Below are 25,114 nucleotides of genomic sequence, written 5' to 3' on the forward strand. Positions count from 1 at the left end.
AGGGCCTAAAGGAAGAGCGCGAAACGAAAAACGCCGACCTCCAGCTTGCAGCTAGTAGAGAGATAGCCCAAGAACAGTGTTCTTGCCCTCTCTCACAACATGCAACCAGGTCCGCTTTTCGGGGTTGTCTTTAACCATCCTTTTCAAACCACAAAAACACTCCTCCAGCCGCACCTATTACAGATGCAAGGCTTTTTGTGTCCTCTGTAAGCTGCATTTTATCATTTTAAAAAGAAGCAAGCGAATATTACGAGGACCACTACAGCCGCTCTCTAAAGTGTGCTGCTGACTGCAACAGTCTGGGGGATAATCCTTTTTTTCATTTACGACGAATGGGAAGATTCTCAAAACAACCAAAAAAAAAAAAAAATCGAAAAGAACTAATCATGAGTGAGAGCGAAAAGGAAGTCCGGTTTCAGCTTATACTGAAAATCTATTCTCTTTCATCAAAGTCAAACGGGCGACATTTCTGCGTATGAAGCACTATTTGCTTGGTGGTTCTCTTCCTCACTACTACCTTTCTTTTCTTTTTTTTTCATTTGCTTCTTCCCTCAACAATATCTCGTCTCAGCGTCGAAGAAGTATAGTACGATTTGGGGGGAGGGGGGGAAACCAGTTGATTTCTAATTCGCAAAGCATAGAAAGAAACAGAAAAGAACGAAAAATACAAAAAAAAGAAATATGTTTTTCCTATAGACCGAGGAAGGGTTAGGACGGAGAGGAATGTAGACATGATTGGATGATTTGATATTCAGTTGCATATGATTCGCAAGCGGGAAAATTAAGGATGTTCTCTTTTTTCTGTCTTGACTCCTGTCTCCTTCAAAAAACGATTCTTTGCATGTAATGTACCATCTACGAGCTCATAAAATACCTATTATTTTTTTTTCTCCTTGAATGAATGAATGAATGAATGTGCATATTGGTCTGTGTGCGATCTCTCCTCCCTATTTTTGTGCTCTTTGTCTCTCCTACACACCCTTTTCCTCGCTTGTTCCCGTTCAGCTGAAGAATTTTCGATCTCCTTTGGAACCGGGTCCTGTCTCTTCTTTTTTTTTGTTCTCAAACAAATTCGAGCTTTCTAGATTTTATCTCTTTTCGCACATGACATAATCCTTCAAATGCCAGAATATAAATAAAAAAAACCAATACAACTCCACTACGCACACAAACAAACAAAAACCTTCGTTAATGAAAAAAAAAAGGAGGCCATGAAGACTCTTCGAAATTATTAGGATAGTTACATGTACATGTACCTGTTACAAGAATCGACTTCAAAAAGTAACCAATCAATTCCCTTCCGAGCCTTTAAATTCACAAAAGTACCCAAGTTACCCCAAAAAAAACCTTATGTGCATATGCATATGCGCACACAGGAGGGACAAAAAGTACTGTATGTAAGTACGTACCGTATGTATATTGGGATCTTAATATAATCTCTCCGGCTTTTTTCGCTCATAGGCACTGTGAGCGGCGCGGTCGGCTTCTCTCTCTTTCTCTCCCTCGGCGTCTTCCTCCTCCTCCACCTTTTCTTCAAAGTTTCGTCGCTAGCCGAACCAAAGAAAAAGAAAAGAAAGAAAGAAAGAAAAAGGTGGGATGGTGGGGTCCTGCTTTTTCTTCGACTTTAACAGCTGCAAAAGAAGGAAGGGTGTTCCCGTCCTCGAAATGACAGGGGAGGGGACCAAACTAACTAGCCTCTTCCCACTTCCATGGGGCTTGCTGGGAAAGTGGCATCATTGAGGGAACATGGGGTTCGTTTCCGCCTCTTTTCTGTCCCTTCTACGTAATTATTTACACGGTACAGGTGTATTGTTCAAGAGGGTCAAGAATGTGGCAGTTGTTTCCTTTCAGTGAATTAATTAATGGTTTAAAAACTGGAGGGGGGGTAAGGGTTAATAAGCTGTCAAAGCTCAAGAAAACAGATCGGAGAAACTTGAACGATCCCAAATGTTGGACCCATGGCGAAAAAAAGAAGGACGGGAAGGAAGGAAGAAAAGAAAAAAGAACCTGTCGCTGTCATGGGACGCCTTTCCGCTGTTACGTTTCAGATCCTAAAATTTTAAAATGATTGAAGAAAGAAAAAAATAAAAAATAAAATAAAATAAAACCACTATCGCGAAAAAGCGCTCGGTGTCATGGAAAATGTAAAATGCAGATATATGTCGATTCCCGCCTTCTGACATCTTTACATGATCCATCCCACATCTCTCATCCCCTTTTTTCCAAGATGTGCGAACATGTCATTGGTTTCCATTAAGAGGGAAATAAAGCGACGAAACTAAATTCCTCGCATATGTAGGAACAGGAACGAAAGATCAAAAAGTAAAGAAGGGAAAGGGTGGGAAAAGGGCTAAGGGAAACCCGAACAGAAAAAAGCATGATCTTGCGTGCATTTTGGGGTTTCCTTTGCGAATGATAGTTCAGCGATTTCGTCCGCTGCGCGCGCGCCGGAGTAGGTACATTACATACTGTACGTACATTACATGGCAGCGTGAAATTTGCATTGCATGAAAAGGACAAGGCCGTCGGTGGGCCCGCTCTCGGAATCGAATCAGAAGCTAGAAAAGTACAGTAAGAAGGTAGCCGATTTGCATATGTAGAGGTACTGTCGATTTCTATCCAATAGCCAACCATGCCTGAAGGGATGGTCAGACGACCCTGGTGTGGATCCCGAATTTACCTTGCGACTTTTTATTTCTCTCATAGGTATGGGATTCGTGCGAAAAGCGGAAGAAAAAAAATCAACTATACGTTCGAAGATAGAGCGCCTTGAATTCATTGGCTCGGCGGGTTCGCATGAAAAGGACATTCTTGAACCTGAATTCAATTGCTAACTGTTCCTGATAATGGAATATATATTATCTCGAATCCAATGACACTGTTGTGTTGTACCTGACGTCAGGCCGCCGAAACCTTGTGCGCTTATAATAACCTCTGGAAGGCCAAAAGCGTAACCAAAATCGCGGAGATGGTCTCACCAAGATGGTACAAAAACCACGTTTTCTTGCGCAAAAAGTTGATCCAAGGGACAGACTGGGATGACGGCGACCACGAGATTTTGGTTTGATTTGTTAGACTTTGGGGCGAAACCTACCATACTGCCTTTTTCAGTGATCCCCACAATCAGGTGAGATTTTGGGCGCGCTCACGGACTCGGTGCCATAGCGTTTGTGTTTCATAGCAATTGAATTCCTGTTTTTAGCTGTCCGTTGCGAGATGCGAGATATATACTTATATAAACCTGGGGCGGCGGAACCATCTTAAGATCTTGCTTTTCCTTTTGTCCCTTTCGCACGAACTTTTTCCTTTCTTTCTGCTACTGTTTGTAGCGCCATTTGTTTTTCACTATCAGGGTCTATCGTTGTTCGCAAGTGTAAGATCGATGGCAGCTTATGGGGCGAGATTACGTCTGCTTTGGCCATTCGAATTCTCCTTCAATCCGTAAGAGCCCTGTAGCCTGGACCGTTCGTACGTTACTTCCAACATTCCGGGGGCGCCTCAGTATCAAAACGGTCTAGACGGTTCCCACATTCACCAGCCAGCTACCTCTTAGTACTTCTTTTTTCTCTTTGCGCTCGGATTATTTGTCTAACTGACAGATCAGATCAGGTCAGAAGGCTGCTCTTTCTCTCTCCCTCCCTCTAAAGGATTACCTATCGGACGAGGGAGAATGCGGTTCCGTAGCGTACCTTTTTTTACTTCCCTTTCTTTTTCTTTTTCTCTGTTTCGAAAGAGTTATTCCATTATCGTCAATGCAAGTCGTATGCAATCTACCTGAAATCCTATCTCCGTAGACCATAGTTCCCTGAAGTCTTCCTTCTATCATGTGCTTGCTTTTCGGTACATCCAATGGGTCGAGCCGTTAGCTTTTGATCGTCGACAAGGTCCAATTGATCAAAATTGACAGGCATACCCTTTTATACTTCTCTCACTCTCTCCGTAGCCTCCCCTCCTCTCCCTCGAGACCAACTAAAGAGAAACTCCGTAAAAAGCAGTTATATCGGGAAAAGCTGGGGATGCCTGTATGGTCATGTCGAACGTTCTGCCGCCGGGTAAGTAGCCTCTTTGATTATAGGCTGCCGGCTGGGCGATACTCAAGATGGCAAGATGTTTGGATAAGTTCGGAAGGTGGTTTTAGCCACGCCCGAAGATTGGAATGTAGATGGCTGGGCTGCCACGGGGGACTGTGATGAGAACCATGGAGTCCCGGTGCCGTTCTAGATATTCGACGGTATAACGTGCAGATGCGGTGCAGTACAGTGTGTGTAGAAGGCCCGGGCCTGTAGTTAGCTAGGGCCGCCAAAACACAAAGATGTGAGGTCCGATGTGTTGCAGGAGGTGAGACAGGGATCCCGAATAGGATGTATTCTGCGCCACATAAATTCGGATGATTGATATACGCCACATACGCCACATCTAAAAAACTACCAAACTTCAACGACACCCGTTGAACCTTAACGACACCGCAATCATCAACCGCGACAATGGCGAAGAAAGGTACCCAACCACTGCTACAACCCCCGTAATGCTACTCATATAGCTAACCGATACCCTCATCACTAGTCAAATCACGAACCGTCGTTGTCCGCCTCCTCTCTATGGCGTTGACCGGGTTTTTCAAAGTTCGAACACGACCAAGGACACACCGGCCGCTGAGTCTGCTTAGCTACGATCCAATTGGTATGTGAAACCTCACTCTACGCTGTTTGTATATTTTCATGAAAGTTTTGTCACTTGGATATTATGATTGAGGGTCGTTTCGCTGACAAGCTGGTGTGCGTGTACCCTATGTAGTCAAGCAACGAGTCCTTTTCCTTGAGCAAAAACGAAAGAAGGGTCATTAGATGTCTCAAATGACTCTCCTTATACCAGATTACCGTATACAAACCCTCTTGCAGGTACATTAAATGCCTTTGTAGCTTTGGTACTGCATTCATTGTCCTTCAATAAGGCATTGATTCCCTGTATTATATCAGATGAAGGTTTCTCATAAACCGCATGTTGTACATACACATATCTGAGATTCTGAATCTCTTCGCCCTGCAGGTCTTCATCTGCGCCTGGTCTTGAAGAAATCCCAATTGACCTAAGCCGACCCATAAGTTCACATTTGTTAAGCCTATCAAAAAAAAGAGAGGGTATAGTAAGATACTGTTCTAAGAATGCGGGCAAGCTAATTATAAGCTCCACTTTGTTCATATAGACTTATTCTATACCATTTTCTGCTTATGATGTTTTTGAAACGCCTGACTAGTGTCTTGCTCTGATACTATAACGCCGCGAAGTATATACATGTAAGCAGAGAAGGTTTCCTTGAACGAATATCGAAAAGTAAAAAAGCTATCAGTAGACGAGAACCTAAAAGGCTTCCACGTCATCTATCATCGAGTTTATCATAAAATCCCCATATCATAAAACGCCTCTAGTAAAAACCCTCCGTAATAATATCATTCACCTAACTAGGACGCCTTCTGAAAACCGTTCGAAAAGTGTCGAGATGTCAAAAGTAATGTAATTTGGGGTTGAAAGAAAAAGAAGAATAAGGTAGACGGATCTGGTGAACGGAAGGTACAATAAAACAGCCAGATTTAGCCTATCTACTTATTATTCCTGAGCCGGCGCTTGTTTCTATGGCGAGCTGCATTGTATGTCAAATCATCTTGTTGGGATGATTCTTCCGAAGCCGGAATCTATTGTAAATCGGTCAGTAAACTTTCGTTATTAGCGGGATACCGGGTTTATTTCATACCCCAGAGTTCTTCATGTTGATATCAAGGGTTTCTTCAGATCTGATTCTTTTCTTCGGTTCGCGACCTGTAGGCTTTAGCCAGGCGGTGACACCGGAATCCATCAGAAGGTCGGTGGGGAAGTCGGTGTGGAAGTCATCAGCTGGCTTTCGCTTTGTCCCTATTGTCGACGGGGCTGGGAGGATGGTTCCAAGGACTGGATTTTGAGAGGGGGCAGGATGAGAAGGTCCAGGATGAGAAAGTCCAGAGTGAGAAGGTCCAGAATGAGAGAGGGCAAGATTTTGTGATGGTGCGGCTGCAGGCTGACTTGCAGCAACAGACGATTCCGTCGTGGCGACCGAGGTTTGCGTGGCTGATACTTCGACATCGTCTTTCCCTCCGGCGGTGGATCCTTGGTTCACAGCAACAACGTCTAGGTGTGACGGGGTCTTCGACTTAACTCTGTTTGACCTGCGGAGGTCTGATACTTTCCCAATCTTGTGAGACGCCGCATGGTGTAACTTCGGTCCTTTGTCTTTTTTGTCCGATTCCTTTGTCTTCCCTGTCTTCACTGCATTCACTGCCCTCTCCGTCTGCTTTCCCTTGTCCGTCTGCTTCCCTTTATCCGCCTGCTTACCCTTGTCTATCTGCTTACCCTTCTCCGTTTGCTTTGCCTTCTCTGTTTGCTTCGTTTTCTCTGTTCGATCCGCTTTCTCTGCTTGATTTGCTTTGTTTGTCTGCTGAATCTTGTTTCTTTCGAGATTGGTGGCTTCAAGCTCGGCCTTCAGATTTTTGGCTTCCTCGGTCCTTTCAGACAGTTCTGCCTGGAGTGACTTGATTTTGCTTTCGGATTTATCAAGCAACTTTTCGAGTTCTGTGATCTCATTATCTTTTGCTTCAATTTCAACTCCTCGATCATCGCAGAGTGTTTCGGATTCATCGAACGCCTTCTGCAGGGCCTTCGACTTTGCGGACTGCTCTTTCAATTCATTCTTCGAGCCCTCTAACTCGCTCGTGAGGTTTACCAAGCGGGAGGCTTGTGCTGCATGTTCTGCCTCAAGTTCGGCAACCCTCAAAACCTTCTGGTTCAGTTTCTCTCTGTGGGACTGGGCTTCTTCTGCTCTCAGTTGGGCATCTGCCCTTGCTGCACTAGCGGCTTCTTCCAAGCGGGCAACCTTAACGGATATCTACATAGTATTAGCGCTTATGTCGACACAACAGAGTGAGGAAAAGTACTTACATCCGTCCACCGAGAAGCTGCGAGGCTCAATTGTTCATCCTAGAGAAGTTTATTCAGGTTAGCAACGTTCAAATATCGATGGCCTGTCATTCAACATTGGTTATGGAGCTTACCTTAACTCTCAGTTGCTCTCTGAGAGCTTTGAGCTCTTCATTCGATTCCTTCGTCTTCTGTTGTTCTTCGTCGATGGATGCTTCAAGCTCGGTGGTCAAACGTGTAGCCTGACCCAACTCGTCCTTAACCTTGTCCAGTTCCTCGAGGCTCTTCCTCGCTGCAGTGCACTCCCCTCGAAGCTATGTGATGTTAGTAGACGTTATAAATAAATTAGATTTACAAACTCACCTTCAGAATTTCTTCAACACTCTTCTTATTCTCATCCTCCAACGCCAGCTAAGAAGTCAACATTGATTAGACTCAATCATTCGCCATGTTATAGGGGCTCATAGGCATACCTTCTCGGCTTCCGTGTTCTTCTTTTCAGCCTCGACCTTGGACTCGAGAGTCCGAACCGTTGATTCGAGGAGAGAGTTTCTCACGAGGTACTCTCTCTTAGTCCCCTCTAGAAGTTCAGCCCTATGGCTGACTTCGGCGAGCCTAATATGTAGACTTAATGTCAAAAATGTATACTCTTGTGATAGCTCGGGGGGCAGGGGTTCGTTTTACCTCAAATCGTTAAGCTCTTTCTCTTTGCTGGTTGTTTCAACCAAGCATCGGTTCAGCTCCTTCTGCCTTTCAAGCTCGACAGAGAACCCGTGCTTTTCCTGCATAAGCACACGGATGGACTCCTGTTGGTCCCTTAGTTGGCCAGTCAAGTCCTGGACTTGACTGGCCAGGGACTCCTTGAGCCCCTTCCACTTCTCGAGCTTGTCGGCATACGTTCGGGCCTCCGTCTCCTGCTGCTTCTGCAGCGACGTCATCGCCTCGCTCACCCTATATCATCATATTAGTGTCCATGTACTTATTCTTTAATATTTTGGTTTTTTTTGAACGGTTGATGTTTACCCAGTCCACTTCGCGTCCGTCGTATTGATAACCTTATCAATAGACTTGAAGAGCTCGGACTGCGGGCTCTCGCAGGCGGCTTGGAGCTTGGAGATCCCGTCCCGGAACCTTCATTATTGTTAGCACATTGCAACAGTAGGGGTATGATACAACAACTACAGTACGTACTCCTTGAAGCCCTCCTGCTGGGAGGCCAGAAGCTGGCCAAGCCCAGCAAGAGTTGACCCCACCCCCCCGGTCACCGCATCATGTTGTTCCCCGAGGGAACATCGCAGGCCCTCGAGTTCGACGGCCATCGACTTGAGCGTAAGCCCAAGCGATGCCGTGATGCCCCTCTCGCGGCCGAGGTCGGACCTAGCATTTTCGAGGTCGGTGTGGAGCCTCTCATTGGTGAGGCGAACTGTCAAGACTCTACTTTAGCGATCACAACTATTGCTAATATTGAGGAATACTACTCACCAGAATCGGCGTCGATACACTGTTCGTGTATCGCCCTGTACTTCTCGCGCTGCTCTTGAAGAGCGCGCTCGCACTCCCTGATACCCCCCTTCATTTTTTCGACCTCTCGGTCGCGTTCCCGGATCCTCGATTTGAGCCGGTCCCTTTCCTCAAGGACACCGGCGAGCTCGGCCTTTAGGCCCCTGTAGTCCTCCTCCAACTCCCCAAGGCCCTCCCTCATTTTCTCGGTGAGGTCCCGAAGTTGCCTGTTGATCTTCTTGCTGAGGTCTAACTTATCCGACTCTCTAGCAAGTTGGTGGGCCATGTTGAGCTCAATCCTTTTGAGCTCATCATGGGCCCCCTGCAACTTGAACCGCAGCCCGTTGACCTCCTCATTGGCGGAGGCCTGCCTATCTCGATGCTCATTAAGAGCATCTTGGAGCCGTTGGCAACGGTCCCTCAACCTGCCCACCTCTTGGTCTCGGTCGAAAATCGACCCGAGTTTGTTGTCGATGTCATAAATGACATCTTGCATTTGGGCGAGCTCGTCTTCGAGCCGCTGGGCCCTCCGGAACTTGTCATCGAGAATGCTGTGGACAATCTCGATGTCGTTGATCTCGGCGCCGCCAGCTCCCCGTGAGCCAGCGGCCGCCGAGCGGCTTCTAGGAAGCCGTGACATCGTGTGTCCACCAAACATATTGGTGGCCAGCCCATCATCTGACATCGTTCGTGGGAGGAGGACGGGTCTGACGACAGGCGTCGTCCTCGCGGTGGCTGCGACACCCACCGAAGACGAGCGAGATCGGTCGTCCGGAGCAGGGACCACTAAGGGTTCCCTTGCTCGGGGACCGATCTGCTCGCCCTGGGGGCTTGCAGCTTGCGGGACCTCGTCCTGAGAAGTCTCGCCCGCCTCCTCTGTAAGGTCAACGAGGTTCAGAACTGGGATGTTCCCGAATGGCAGAGGCTTGGATCTCTTTGGCTTGTAAGGTCGCTCCGAGTTGGACTCGGCTTCTTCCTTGACAGCAGTGGTGGATTTCGTGACCACAGTGGGCATATCAGTTGGGCTGGTATCAAGCCTGGCCTCAACGATAGGGCTCGGTTTATCTTGGAGGACTCTATACGATTATTAGCATTGATATAGAGGGCGGATGGTTTGGTAGAGGAATTATCACTTACGATGGTGCAACTTCTAGTGCACTCTGGGAGCGAAGACCGTCGTCATTGGTCTTTTGGACGTCTTCTGAAGCAGGGAGAGAAGACGAAACCGTTTGATTGGCCCTTGGGCCTTGAGCCTTGTCAGGAACGGGAGGTGGTTCCATTCCTTCGTAGAAAAAATATTGGGATCATGCTTAAAAACGGAGAGAGAAGGAAGGAGGTGATTAAATCGCACTTACCAGTTCGTGTCTGTGAAGCTTTGGGGTTGGAAGACATAGCAGGACCGAATGGGCCTTGTGCAAATGCGAAGTTTTTGTGGATTCCATCGAGTCCAACTTTGTTGACCGCAATAGCAGGCGTGGATGGATCCATGGGGAGGGATTGTGAAACCGATTGACGGGAAAATGAAGCGTTCGATTGAGAAATAGAAGCTTCGGCTTTGACCTTAGGTCCAGAGACAGGAAGAATCGTTATCGGGATAGGAACTTTACCATTGTCTGGAGAGGTTGGGAGGATGAGAACTTCCGGCAGCGAATTATCGCTAAAGCTAGTATCCGGAGAATCATCTGCATGTTCGAAGATGGATGGGCCATTGCCCGAGACAGAGTCTCCCAGGAAAGAATCTTGATTATCCATGATGACGAGGATGGGTTCAATGAAGAAACAGATGGATTCAAGAGATGATGGATGGGTTCAAGAGAAGACTGGTTGCTTCGAGAGAAGATGGATGAAAGAGGTGGTGAGGGTGAAACTCAGAGTGAGACGGTGTGAGAAGAAGGGAGGTGATGAAGGAAGTGATTCACAATCGGTTGCTCGATGGTGTTGAGCTAGCTACTTGCCTCGACGTCCGCTGAAGGTCAGGAGACGCGTCAAGAGATGAGAGAAGAAGTATCTTATGAGATACAGAGCACAGGTTAGACAATTGGATGAAGAAAAGTGTTTGGGAACCTCGAGAGTCCTGGAGCTGAAAGCTAGAGGATGGTTGGTGATGGTTGGTTATGAAGATCAACAACTGGTTGCTTGATGGTGTTGAGTTAGCTAGCTGTTAACAACTTGCCTCGATGTTCGTCAGAGATCAGATATCACGTTAAGAGGATAGAAGAGAGTGTATCTTGCAAGATACAGATAACAAGTTAAATGATTCGATGAACGAAGAGGTTTGGGGGAGCTTGAAAGTCTTAAGGGTGGAAGCTAGAGGATGGTTGATGATGATGAGAAAGGAGATGGGAGATGGGAGGTGAAAGTAAGAGAGGAGGAGGAGGAGGAGCACAAAAGATGGAAAAGTTAGTAGAAAAGAAACCCGGTGTTGAGCAAGACCACTCCCTCGTGCACTGACCATAGACGTCTTTGAATTATGTCATCAATTGAGCACACAGACGGCTCTCCAAATAGTAGTTGTGCCCTAAACAATGGCGTTCTGCTTGACACCAGGCTACTTTTCCTGTATCCCATCCTATCTGGATCCATTGCTATCGAGTAAGAGCCTGTTACTCCACCACTCTCTTGCCCAAAGATTGATATCATCAACTTGATTCAGATTTCCAATTGAAGACTTTCTATATAGCTCATCTGTAGTTGGATGTTAGCTTCTTAGATATTATAATTCAATCATGCATGCGGCCGGTAACTTACCTAGCTAGAGCCATAACCTTTTTATAATGAGATAGGTACTCGATGGCCTCACTTCCATATTAATTATATTATACGGGCATGTAAATGAATATTGCTTCTGCAATGGTACCTTTATCTAAGATTGGCTAGCTTATATATATTCTGCTGCTTATAGCATTGCAAGTTTGCACCGGCACGCACCTAGCACAGACCTTCACATGGCTCGAGTACGATCTCGAGTCACTATACTGCAGTCTTACGGGGTATCGAAGCGTCGAGCTACAAAGCTATGCATGGTTCCTATGAATTATGTATATGGGTATCATTGAAGTGCTCCTCTAAGTGTAACTGATACAGAATAGGAAACAGAATACAGAAGGCAGAAGGCAGAAAGCGACTGCGATAGTTTAACAATGAACAAATATGGAGACCCGGAAAATGCAACACAAAAAAAAACACGCTCAAGAACCTCGGACGTTGTAAAATGCCGGATGATCAGCCACGAGACCAAAGCGGGAAAGAAACGTGGCGAGTAAAAAAAAGGATAAAAATGTGATATGTGGAAGAATTATACGAAGAACCTTCGACTGACACCCTGTAAACCATGCTCCTTTCCAAAAGAAAAAATGTTGTGAAAACCGAAACCAAAGAGGGAAAAATTAACAAAGAAAAAGCGAGAGCGAGAGTGATGGAGGATAATTATGTAGAAGCGTAGTGAGAAGGGGAAGAGGTGGTGTGACACACAAGGAAAGAGTATTATGTTAAGTTGATTGTGGATCCGTCTAATCTATCCGTTAATGAGAAGTTGGGAAGGATAAAGCTTGAACGGTATTTCGAAAAAAGAGTAAAAAAGAATAATAATAACAATAAGGAAATTCGTAGCTGTCATGATGGGTATAGCACTAGCTGTTGTAACAAGAACCGAGAATTCGAAGGACGAAGCGAAGGAGTTGAAGACATGTTGTTGATTATACCAAAGTTGTGATTGGATGTTAGGTGTGGCTGGGGGAGAAGAGCCAAGCTTTGAGGCTGATGGACGGGTGGGAGGTCTTTGGGCGAGAATTAGACGTCGACTTCAATACGGACGACCAAATCACCAACGTCCTTAATGGTCTTAAGGGAAATGACGGCGTCATCCGCCATCTTGCCGATAGTTTCCATAAAGTCGCGTTCCTCGGCAGAAATGGAGTCGTCAGGAAGAGGCTGGGGCATTGGAGCAAGATAGGGAGGTGAAGTTCGTTGAAGTAGCATTCTATGGTAGCACAGGGTCAGAATTTCGTGCCCAGGTTTTAGTTAAACGGCGTCTCGGATTCACGTACTTGAACATTTCAACTCTGGACTTGTCAACGTAGGGACCTGGAGGTTGTAACGCAAATATATCGATCAAGTTCCTGGAAAGGGAGAAGACGTTAGCTCTGCTTGCCGTGGCGCTACCTTGACGGACTGCAACCGGGATCCTTGATTGGTAGATTGCCGATTTTCAGAGTACACATACTCGTTGGTTTGTGCTACAATTCGCTGCAGCTGTTCTCGTTCCCGTTCCAGATCACCAGGATCTGTCATTTGCGGATGGTATCCGGGTACATGCTGGCTTTGCGAACCGTAGGTTGCCTCATCTGCGTTCAAAAGTCGCGAGCGCTCTTCCTAATTGGTTTGGACACCATTAGCTGATATGTTTTCGGATGGTCGACAGTCGCAATTGGAATCGGGCCGGTCGAGACTCGGGGTAGATGGTTCGTACCTCATCGGAGCTATTCCAACCCAGGCAGCTTGCACAGGCACCCATTATGGAGGAAAGGCAGTTGACCAATTTGGTCCAAGGTCGTAAATTCTGGTCGCACTCTTCTATCGTGAAAAACCGTTACGTCGCCTGGAAACTTGATCGTCGTGTAGTAGTAATTGTCAAAGTTGTCTCTGTTTTGTGATATTGGAGGAGGATGAGGATGGATTTCGAGGATGCGAAAGAACGAGAGAAAAAGATCAGACGGAGAGAAAATCCAACGATGAAAGCAGCCGCGCCGTCCTTAAATGCCCAAGAACACCTTCTAATCGAACGGAATCCTCCGTAAGTAGTCGACAATGAATCCGGAATAACGCGGCGAGTCGTCAAAGAGCGTTTTGAATCGTAGTCTCGATGATATCAGAGCGGTGGGCCGTTTCTGCGGTTTTGTTTTGGACTGAACCAACCAACCCAACGGTGAACTGCTCAGTATTCCCCTTATTCAGAATGTTGGAACGTGCTCAGACTGGCAAACCAACACAACGCACACGCACGCACGCACGCACACAAATGTTTAATTTCCCTCCAAACTTCAACAAAGAAATGGAGGGAAACTAGTTGGGATGAATGGGGAAGAGGAAAAAGATGACGATGATGGAGTTGATGATGATGATGGAGGGGAGGAATGACAACAGGGCAGGAGAATTGCGAGTTGAGAGAAAGGCAAGGAGCAATATTGGAGGGCAGCCAGGTGGTTAAGAAGGACGACCCCGGCCTGAGGGAGAGAAATTGGGAGGAGCGGTGGCCCGGAATGGGAGGAAGTCACCGTAACCGATAGGATGATGCACTCGCAGCGAACGCTTGGTGGAGCGAAAACGTAAAACGGAATGCAATGGAAGTCAAGGTACAAGTTCACTAACTGATTTCTCAGTTCTAGCGCAGGTATTTCGTTCCCTGAGGTTAACGCTGGCCGACCCAGGAATCGCTATGGCTTTTCGCTTGTCAGAAACCCAGCAGACATCTGCAAGGCAAGGGGAACTCTTCGCCGTTCGAAGTACTGATACTCCGTCGAGGAATCTTACTACCCTTTCTCTGGCCTGTCCGTCGATGTTATGCCTCAACCCACACACACACAGGGAGAGACACCCCCAAGCGGCTTTGCCAGCGAAGCAGTCACGGTCACAAGGGCCGCTGCCGCGTTTTAAAAAGGGATCTGATACTTTAAATTCAAGAATAGGTTTGCTGCGCAGAGATAACGTGAGCGTCCCGTACCACTAACGCTTCTGCACCACCGTCAGAGATTATCTTTTGCGTGGTGGAGGGCGTGGGCGGCGGCGGATTGGATGACAGGACGAATGGTCCCTTTCAAGTGGATACGGGACTGCCAAATGATGGGCTTGGTTGGTGGGATGTTTCGTCCCAAAAAGCACACACGACGATATGCCCCAAAGGTAATCAGAAGACAGCCCACCATGCAAGTCAGAAACAGGAATGACGAAAATGGGATGCTAGATGGGCAACCTTTGTTTTTCGTGACAAATCGAACGTTGCACAACCAGTGGAACAAACCGACGAGGGCAGCGAAAGAAATCAGAATGACAGGTCAGAGAGAAATCGGATGAACTGAGACGTAATTATATGTACGTATCATCTAGCACCCTCGGAAACACTGACTGGTGATAATATAGAATTGTTTGTTGGTGGCTGTACCACCGACGGTCTTTTTGCGACTTACCTGAACCGACTTGCCGTCTCGTGATCCCCTTTCTAATTCACTCTTCCCTTCCCTTTTCCTCTAACCGTTCGCAGATGCAATGTCGCAGGTAACAAATGTGAATTCCGCGGTGTGTAATACCCAATGTGTAACTAATTACTAGGACGTAAATCGCCGAGATGCGCTCCTTCGGCTGAACTGCCAAATCCTGGATTCAAAGCAAGCCCGCTTCCACCTGGGAAGGAAAAAGTGAGGGGCAACAACCGTGCTGCGATCCAGTGACGACGTTCGGGTTTCAAAGGGCCCACTATAACCCTATCCGTTCCTTTGCCTTACAAGAATTTCGAGGCGGGAAGCAATAATATCTCGAGATATATGAACGTTTGAGGAAAGCTCCTAACGATCTTGGACTTCGCAAGCCACGAGAGCAGGAGGGGCCTATTCTTATAAGCGGGGTTCTTTTCCATTTCATCGGCTTCCTCAACTTGATGACGACCCAGATTGCATTTCTTTCGTACTTTCCTGATCTAACGGCGCTCTCCAGGAAATCGAATATCGGCTTGCTTGTCCACCCCACCATCATCCTCGACTCGAGCCTACAAAAGAAAGGGAAACCGCTTTCCGACTAGCTCGGATCTCGTCTCAACGAACCTCGCCTTCCCAGTTACAATTTGATCGTCCGGCCCAACAGGCATCGAACGGTGTGAAACATCAAGGTCGAGCTTCAACTCTAAATCGACCGTTCCAACCACATCACCCACGTTTTTCCCTCCCACGGCTGGCGGTTTCTTCTTCTTCTTTTTTTTCTACCTATCTTCAGCGTCAACCGAGACAAATGGTAAGTATCGGAAATCAACTAACAGACGATGGAGGGCCGATCACGACTAGTAGACGCTTGGGATTGGCTGACTGCCTAGGGTTCATCCCCATTCCTTCCATGCGTCGAAAGGTGGTGAAAACCAACATTACCAAAAACCAAATAATTCCCCCAAAATCTGTGCCGTGATATCATGGTCCAAGCCCAAAAAAAGCCACTACCCCTCTAAGATCCCATTTCCATGGCTTCATAGCCAACTAATCTTCATAACTCAAAAAGAAATGTTGCATGTGAAGCAAACAAAGGAGTATAGTTCCGAGCGAGTTCGGATGTTCTCCCACCAAGACTCCATCTCGCCGAACCATAGGATCTTGGAAATCGTCCTATTCTACGATTATACGAGGTATACTATAGGCTTGGAAATACTCCTAGCCAAAAACTCTAAAAATAAGGCTATTAGACCTACTATGTATGTACAATGTTTAACAGGTATCTAAAAAGAATTGATTTGATAAAACTCTCAGGAGCCTTCCAAACTCACTGCCCTTGTGATTAGGCTTCTAACATCCACAGGTCCGCTGGTACTGACCTAGGTACTTACATACCTAATCCTCCAGCATCCACCTGTTAAGTTACATGTATACAGCACCCACAAAAATAAAACGACAGAGGCCCACCCAAGATCCCTTCTGATCGCTTGCATAATCTACGATGGGTCTAAACCCTCTCCAGCTAGACAGCTCGCTTTGTCACTGGATAACCTTAACAGAATTTCCTGCTTCATAATAAAGTGGAGAAGAAGTAGAGCAACATCTGAGTCCAAGCTAACTACTTACCTACTATGTAGGTATGCTGCTCGTATGTCGCAATGCCCATGTCTTTAATGCAAACTGCAAGCTGCACGGTGATACAGCACATCATCTCCTCTTCACAGTAGGGATTATATCCCGCCCAGGACGAAAGAAAGAGAGAAAAAAGTCACATTTCAGACATCTAAATTGAGACGGAAAGGAATTTTGTTACCATAATGTGATTTGATAAGGAGATGCCCGAAGACTTTTTTTTTTTCTTGGATCCTTCCAGTGCAGTCGATGAATGAGAAATTTCTGATACCTACGGACAAGTGCTTAAGGCCTGCCTGCCTGCCTACCTCTACCTGCTTACACGTCTATGCATGCACATACTTGCATGCCCACATGTCGGACGTCGAAACATAAACATTAGAAATTACCAGTTTCGGCATACACATCCGATATCATCTACGGCGAATAGGAAGCACCGAGTCGATGAAGTGGTCAGTCGACGGAAATACCGGCAACACAATTAATTATGATAACCTTGAATAAGAGCTCGAGCTCGTCTCATGAGGCTTTAACCATCTTTCCCAAGCGAAATGCTATCGAAACCGATCACTAAATCGTCGATCAACTTCTACCCATTATACATGAGAGGCAAAAAAAAACCCCCAGTGAATTCAAGACGTTGCATTAAAGCTATGGGGAAAAACTCAAAAGCCGGTCACAGCCGTGGGGCGTATCTTGCTACCTCCTCGCGAAGCGTTGGCTGATCCCACAGGTTGTAGCCGAAAGACATTATCGAGGCTTTCGAAGGGGAAGAAGAAGAAAACAAAAGAAAACAACAGAAAACAAAAGAAAAAAACGCCAACACCGCCAAAAGCCACGATAAAACGGTCGACCGTTGGTTCCTTTGCATACGTATGAATCCAACGGTATCTCCCAGAGATAAGGATCTCCTAGTTATCCCAAAATTCCTATGATTAAGGAACCATAATTCGGGTCTGTGCGATTTGCGGGAGAAATTTCCCACAGAAGTTAAACTGAAGATCCATGCTAGTGCGAGGCTGGAATTTCGAGGGTCGTGATATAATGTTGGAAGATCGTTGGAAGTTACATGTTCAATGGACTTCATGGGTCCGAACTTCTCCACCATGCTGAGAAAATTGAATTATTCCCATTGAAATGTCTCAATCAAGACCGTTTTCAGCCATAGACGGTCGAGGCCAAGGTAATACTTACGAAACTTAGTCCCTTTTTAATAATTCTTCAATCAAGGTACACACGTTGATGTTGATATCATGCTTAGCGCTCTGTAGATCCAACAAATCCGCTCGGGGAAGCGGTTCGTGAATGCCAGAAGTTTGAATTTACGAAAGCAATTGAAACATCATCCCCTCCAAGATGCATCCCGAAAATTGGTTGTCCCCAAAGTTACAATTGATAGCAAAGTATGAACAATCGCAGTCGCAGTCGCAATTGGAGAAACCTGGTCTTTAACTGTGTTGGTAGAAAGTCCGAGCCACCGTTATAGCTAAATTGGCTCAATTGCTTCAATGTCATGCTTGATAATGGCTGATATCAGTACCAACATCACATGGCTGACAAGGCCTGGCTCTTGACCCTGTACCAGTCGTCCCGAAAACCTCACAATGCAAGGGTGGCGAAGGTGGGGTGGCAGCAGCAACCGCAAGGGTCCTTGCCTGGACCCATCGCCAACAGTTGGCAACACGGAATGCTTTGTTGGAAACATGAGAATTCAAAATATGACCGCAACGGATGCAAGAACGTTGACAACATTGCAACAGGATTGCATCAACTTGAACAATCGATCGATCGTGGAACAAGCCGGGAAATTCTTTAACTCACGGACCTCAAAATATCTAGAAAAATGTCCTATATAGAAGACTTTTTGCAAACTTTGGTCTCCACTTCTGAATGCCTAGAAAGATTGACCGATACGAGATCGGGAAGTCAATCGGGATCAGACCGCATAGCGAGCTTGAGCGGGTCGTCTAAAATGTCAAAACGTCGGTTAAGGATGCCGCCACAACTTAACTGACCGTTATTACTCAAACGCACGGATCGCGGAGTCGATAGGAGGGGGGGGGAAACGGATGAGAACGCAAATTTTTCATTGATGTTATTGACCGGAAATCTTTTGCCACTGCATTCAAGGCCGGCCTGGTCAGAGCTTGTGGCAGACTAGACAATTTCTAACTGCTAAGCTTTCGAAGTATCATTTTCTAGCGCCTAGCATTTTATATACATGTAATTATGTACACACCACATCCGGTCTCTATTTGTCGAAGAATATTAAGTATATTGCGAATACGCCGCTACCGCGGCATCCACCAGACTGGACGGAATTTGCCTCGAAGGGCATCAGGCGGAAAGTAAAGTAACAAACAAGCCGCATGAAACAATATGATCAAAGTTGGTATCCACTCAAACGACCGAGGTCCCGTAAAAGAAAAGCAATGGGATATCAAAAAGAATAGACACCAAAAAAGGTAGAAATAATACACACCGGAAAAGAATGCCTTATTGCAAACAGCCCAGGAGAATCGGTAGTTAACGCCGGCAGACGGTTGCATCCAAAGGATAACTAAAGAGACAGAATTTTTTTTCTTTTGAACCCGGATACACGAAGCAATGAGGATCAAAAACGACCAAGTCCTGTAAAGCGAACGCCTGTATTACGGTTTTGCAACCTTTGAAAGGTAAGAATGCTAGAATCAAAAGACAAAACACAAAGGAAAAGAAAAACAACGAAAGACAATATTCAAAGACACGGGTTGTGATGATACACCCGCGACCACCGAGTCCGTAGCATCTATTTCTGGCCCCAAAGAAACCTATTTACCAGCATACCCATGGAATAATAGGACTATCCACCGACCTGAAAAGTGCAGGCTAAGACGATGGGCAGCCACCGAACCAACCGCCTCGTTCCCATTGCCCAGGTGTGTAGAGGCAGGTCAATCGGGTTTCTGGGTTAACTATACCATCCATTAAAGTATTTAGGCGTTTGAAGTCGACGGGTTTAAGTATCCACCCATCGAAGCCACAATCAATGTACATTTGCCGCTCCTTTTCTAATAAGGAGGCTGAAACGGCAACTATTGGTATTCTTCCATTCAGCTTATGTGTGTCTGGAAGGGCATCACTATTGCCTTCAGTTTCACTTTTCCGAATAGTTTTAGTAGAAGCGTAGCCATCCATGATAGGCATCTAAGAGGGACCGTCAGTTCTATTTTATGATATAAATATATATATAAAGAAGACAACTCACTTGTATATCCATCAAGACAGCATCAAAATCAGTGCCTCGTTCCGCAAAGACAGCCGCGCATTCCTCCCCATTCACAGTAAGGGTGACTCGATGGCCGAGCTTTTCAAGCCTTTTCTTGATGATCCTGCTATTGACGAGGTCGTCTTCTGCAACTAAGACATGGAATTCCTTTTGGTCCGGATCCTCACCATTCTGCCGTTGAGTCTCGTACGTATTGCCGGATGCAGATGGCTGACTTGTATCCCTTTGGGGACAAACTGGAGCAGACCCCGTAGCAACCTTTACATCTGCTTGAGTATCTCCAATATCTAGCTGAGAATCTCCTTCATCAATGCGGACGGCTTTGAGCGGCGTTTTTGTATCAGTGACAGGTTCCAGCCCAGGTTTTGTGATCGTACTGGCGAGAACTGTATTTGGCGGTGGAGATAGTTCTTTCGCAGAACCAGCTGACAACCTGCCAGATCTACTGGGGCCCGAAACCAACCTTTTCTCTTCCGTAATGGGGGTTTGAGCAAGTGGAGAACCAGAAAAACTTTCTAGTAACCTATCCACCTCACTTTTATTACTATTCCCACTCCTGAAGCTGTTCATACTGTTGTTCGAATGCATACTGTCGTCGCTGTGTCGGCGCATAACCGCAGGCATGGCAGCTGAAGCTGGTCGACTTCTTGAGCGATCCTTCCGGACCAGAGTCCGCTCAGAAGGGTCGTTCTCGAGATGCGGTGTCCTCGGGCCAGCGGGTGATGAAATTGGTGATCTGTTATCTCCTGGGGCTATGGGGGTGGCATCAGGTATGGTAAAGGGCATTTGAATAGAAAATCGAGACCCTTTCCCTTCTTCTGATTTCAAGCGCAATTGTCCGTTCATGTTGCGGATAATCCTGGCCACGATGGCAAGGCCCAGACCTAAGATATTCTCTTTCTCAAACTGGGATTCCGTTGATGTGGCAGGGCCTGGACTAAGAAGATCTGACCCGCCGTCTTCATAATCCATATCACTTTGTACTTGTTCTAATTCTCGGAATAATTTGTCGAGTTTCTTTGGGGACATCCCAACTCCGGTGTCTTGGACTGCAATTTCGATATCGCAACGGTTTTCCACTATGCTGGAAAGCCAAAGTTCCACCTTTACACCGCCTGTACTTGTATGAGAAATTGCGTTCGCCGCCAAGTTTGCAACGGCCTGCCGTAGTTTAGATTGGTCACCTTTAATAAATTGGGGAAGTCCAGGGTATTCAATGACTTCAAAATCAATTCCTTTCCTCGCAGCGTCGCTTTTGAAGGCATCCGCGGCTTCGCGCACAGTTGAGGAAAGATCGAAAACCTCGAATTTTATTAGATTATGTCCCTCTTCCGTTCTTGTCAAATCAAGTAGGTCGTTGATGACGTAGATAAGAGATTTAGAAGCGGAGTGTGACCGGGATAAATTCTCGCGAGTTTCGGTATCAAGTGGGCCTTCTAGGGCTATTTCGAGGTAGTTTATAATCGCATTCAACGGAGTTCGGACTTGGAATTTGGTAAGTATGTGAGATGAAAGGTGCGTACTAAGGAAGACATACCTTCGTGTGAGGCATTTGCGAGCAGAATTCTTGTAAGTTGGCTGGTTTGAAGTGCTGCCTCTTTTTGTCTCCAAACCTCAATGAATTTTCCATAGACGAGGCATAATACAGCCGCGGTTTCAACTGAATAGATAAAAGCGAATCATTAGCGTACCATAAGAAGAGGACAAACCCAAAAGGGAATATTGCATACCTTCGTCGTCGGTCCACTCCTTGCTCTTACCAACTATCGTCTCGCTCCAAATTTTAAAGCTTTTCCGTGGTTCTAAGAGTCCAGAAGTACCCGCCTTGAGAGTCTTTTCGTACGGATTGCCGGCCCAGTGGACATGTCGTAGCTGGCCTTTCCTGAAAAAAACAATAAAGTCTTTTCCAGCACCACTTAAGGGAACAAGGAGAGCACCAGCAATGGTTTTAAATCCAGGAGGGTATTTTAAATCCGGAAACGTACTCAATAGCTGTTGGCTCGTTATTACAGATGTAAATGACTTGATTCTGAAGTATTCCACCAAAGCTAAAGCCTCCTGTGTATCTTCTAGATGCCCGAGAACTTTCGTTTCGTCGCGGATTGATAATAACCCGAAGTCTGCGTCAAAAAGCTTTAGTAGGTCATCTGACGAGGCAACGATATATCCGGAAGGATTGGCCTCCGTGGGCACAGTATTGATGAGTTTCCTTGCTTGCAGTCGGGACGCATATGATAGCCTCTCAATATTTCGACTTGCGGTCTCTCCAATGAGACGACAGAGTTTCCTTATAGGGAATGCCACCCTCATACCTCTATTCCCGTAAGTATGGCAGGATATTAATCCCCAGAGCTCATTAAATGCTGTGATGCTGATTGACATCGACGCACGTACAGCCATGTTGGAGAGGTATTTAATGTGGATTGGAGACATCGCTCGAAGGTAAGTGTGGGTCATGTCTAACGGGACCTCCAAATCCTCTGCTGTTCGACAGACAAGTCGAGCTGTAACCTGGTCCCGGTCATATAGTAGTCTGACTTTGTTTAACCGGTAAAGCTCTCGCGCCTGTTTTGGTATATCGCTTGCTGGAAAGTTTAACCCTTTGTATAAATCTTTCGTTGCTCGATAATCCACAAGTTCTGATACGACTTTGCCGTTCCAAGCCTCGTCGAACTGGTATATCATGACTCTGTGGAATCCGGTAAGCTCCTTGACTACACCGACTAACACTCTCAAGAATTTGGTCAAATCAGGAGCCGATGCTAGTTGTTCCTGGATTTGTGACAAAATATTGAAGACTTCCATGGCCGCAGCTTCACCTCGACGCCGTCTAGCGTGGCGTAGAACCCGCAATGGCTTACTAAGGCTGGTTGTCGACTCTAAAAGCTCCTCTTCTGTTGGGTCGGAGTCGAGGGTATTTTCTGCTGGAGGTGGTCGTTCGTCATCCGCGGCGGCAATCGGGAAGATCTGATCATCTTCAAGTTCGAATTCGCAAATAATGAGGCTTGGATCGTGGGTAGCAATGTGGGCAGCACACCACAGTTTTATCTGGAGAGCATCCCGCCCTGTGACGATGAGTGAAAATACTTCAGGGCCGTTCTGCGCCAAGTCATCCGCTCCTTCTCTAGTAAAATCAATATGGTCCAGGAGATTTTCGGCCTGTTCGTCGGAGAGAATCCTGGTGAATGAAGGAAGTCCAAACAGTATTCTTGGTGAGTATCCAACAATCATTCCCGTATTCTAGATGTAACGTTAATTATAAATACATCAATTTATTAAGAGGCCTCTAAAAATGAAGCCTAGTACTTGTTGGAAAGACCTACCTCGCTGGCGATTCGAACAACCAGTTTTGAGTCGTCCTTCGGATCCTGCTTGAGAACTATAAGCGCCCCAAACCCTTGAACTGCACCCGGACAGTGTATGGGTTCATCCTCGCATCTTTGCAAAGTTTCCGCCCCTGCGATACCGGTGACAACCATGTGCCCATCTGATGTATGTTGGTACGAAAACCTTTGAGTTAAGAAACCTTCTTCTGCTCCAGCATTCTGCGCCGGAGGAAGAGTTTGACCGGCCGAAAGAATAGATGCGATGCTCTCGCGGGCACTACGCACGCTTCCTGCATCACTACTAAGAACAGTCGCAGGGTCTGGCGGCGATATTAAACCGAAACTTCTTTCCGATCCCAAAGGAGATTCTGATCGTCCAGGGGCTTGTCGAGTAGTATCAACAGCAACCACCGAGCGTATAGGAAAAACCCGGTCAGCCGCATCTGGCGAAAGAGGGTCCGTATTTGCTGACAACACTGGAGAACCTATACTTGAAGGTTGTTTCGAATTCGAACCGACTTGGTTTAAAGACTCTGATACCGAGCGACAAGAAGTTGATATCTTCGGCTTCGGGGTGGGAACATCTCCAGAATCTGCCCCACGGTAAGGGGACGCCATCTTATTGGTGTAAGATCCAACGTTTGAATTAGGATTGTCGAGGCAATGTTCATTAAGTTATTGCTGTTCATAGGACATGCATTGCTCTTCCACTGTCTTATTAATCAGGAAATAGGTTGGTAACCGGCTGCGGCTTCAAACGTGCCTGGCCCGACCCTGGTGCTGGTAGCTTTTAGGTGATATCTATGAACTGGCCGGATCGCCACTAACAAGACTAGCCCTTGGCCTTGTCGCAGAATATAAAATATAATTTCTTGAATCCTCCGAATGAGTGAATGTTAGCCGATTTCGGGTAATGGATCGTGTGTGTGTACCAAGCTAGGTACTGTAAGTACTAGGTACTAAGCTGTTTGTGATGAAGTTATATCCAACTAGAGGGCCACAATGACCAGGGAATTTGATATAAATAAGTCGTAATAAGTGTAAACAGATGTTTATCAAATATTGGTTCTCGGCGGAGCTATAGGATAGGGCTCCTTAGCGGCGGAGTGGTCTGGTTATAATGGAATGCGTATATCAGGCCTCTCGCGTTGATCTATGCTTTCTTTGACGGATCTGCCAGAAGCTAGCTGCAAGCACTGCCAGTTCATAAGTTAGCAAGGGGCTTTGTAGTCTATTGGATCTTGTATCTTCAAGTTGGGAAGCTGTTATGGAGTTCCTTTGTATAAGCAGAGCAGGGGTCTTCAAGGGTACCGCTTGTGGGAAGCTGTGTCTCATGCATCTGAAAATGCTGTCCCCGAAGTCGATAATAGATTTATTTGTTAATCATGCAAAAGCAGGATTGATTCCCTAACAGCAGTCACGGAATACAAAACCGCCCTGCATTTAGCCTGGTAGGCGAATATACTAGTGTAACCTGTTTATAACTTACATTCTATATGGTATACTGTCATGAGGCGGTAGCGTCGTACGGTTTGATAGAGTTGTGGCGGGGCTTGAGACGTCAACTCAAGTTGGCTTTTAGGTCCTGCAGGCACGGCCAAGATGCGGTTATTGGTCGCCCTATGACGAGATCCTATATATGGAAGGCGGATATCCGGATCCCCGGTATGTATATATATTTATTGTGATGGAAGATTTAGAAGATCAAGATCTTACGAAGGTATTGGTCGACAGGAGAAGATGATCCATGCTTTGAGATTCCAAGCGCAAGAAAGTTGGGGTGACGAGCCTGGCATTGTTTGAGTTTAGAGGCCGCTTCGATCTTTTTTTTTCCCTTCCCGTTCTCAAGCACACCAGATAGACTTTACGGCCAGAAATTAAACCCAGCACCCCATTCGCCGGTGTCTTTGTCCCCATCAGAACGGTTTAAGGATATAGATCTACAAGGTCTACAGGGCCTAGGGTTTGGAGGCAGGTGGGATGTATGTAGGCGAAGTGTTTTTCGCGGCATGCCTTGCAAGCTTGTTCCCTGGAGGCAAATTCTCGGACGACTTCAATCCAATCCGTCGAAACGTCAGATTGGTTAAACCTGTACTTTCCAGGGCCAGGCTAGACTAAATTTATCTCGCACCCGTAATTCTACTAGATAGAGACTAAAGCGCCTTGTTTTAATTTCCTGGGCCATGTTTTTTCCCTTGCGTAAGAAAGCCCAAGAAGTTTTAATTTTCAAGACGAAATTACCAGTACTATACTCT

At 46.3% G+C, this 25,114-nt stretch overlaps 3 protein-coding genes across 3 annotated transcripts; all 3 read right to left on the reverse strand.

The window, feature by feature from the left end:
- Window positions 1-5,597: 5,597 nt before the first annotated feature.
- On the reverse strand, window positions 5,598-10,197 carry AOL_s00215g46 (uncharacterized protein; the record flags this gene model as incomplete). Its single annotated transcript, XM_011129248.1, has 12 exons — window positions 5,598-5,690; window positions 5,750-6,913; window positions 6,967-7,005; window positions 7,080-7,259; window positions 7,309-7,356; window positions 7,419-7,560; window positions 7,630-7,896; window positions 7,969-8,076; window positions 8,137-8,368; window positions 8,428-9,521; window positions 9,583-9,727; window positions 9,801-10,197. 12 exons carry the CDS (start codon window positions 10,195-10,197, stop codon window positions 5,598-5,600), a joined length of 3,909 nt encoding a protein of 1,302 aa, XP_011127550.1.
- A 2,037-nt stretch (window positions 10,198-12,234) lies between these two features.
- Window positions 12,235-12,958, reverse strand: AOL_s00215g47 (uncharacterized protein; the record flags this gene model as incomplete). The annotated part of the gene is made up of 4 exons (XM_011129249.1): window positions 12,235-12,424; window positions 12,492-12,563; window positions 12,668-12,816; window positions 12,914-12,958. 4 exons carry the CDS (start codon window positions 12,956-12,958, stop codon window positions 12,235-12,237), a joined length of 456 nt encoding a protein of 151 aa, XP_011127551.1.
- Window positions 12,959-19,133: 6,175 nt separating this feature from the next.
- On the reverse strand, window positions 19,134-23,477 carry AOL_s00215g48 (uncharacterized protein; the record flags this gene model as incomplete). Its single annotated transcript, XM_011129250.1, has 5 exons — window positions 19,134-19,451; window positions 19,513-21,017; window positions 21,071-21,193; window positions 21,264-22,773; window positions 22,857-23,477. The coding sequence occupies 5 exons, from the start codon at window positions 23,475-23,477 to the stop codon at window positions 19,134-19,136; spliced, it is 4,077 nt and encodes a 1,358-aa protein (XP_011127552.1).
- Between the last annotated feature and the right edge of the window lie 1,637 nt (window positions 23,478-25,114).

This window comes from Orbilia oligospora (assembly GCF_000225545.1).
Source record: "Orbilia oligospora ATCC 24927 unplaced genomic scaffold scaffold00215, whole genome shotgun sequence".
Classification (NCBI taxonomy): Eukaryota; Fungi; Ascomycota; class Orbiliomycetes; order Orbiliales; family Orbiliaceae; genus Orbilia; species Orbilia oligospora.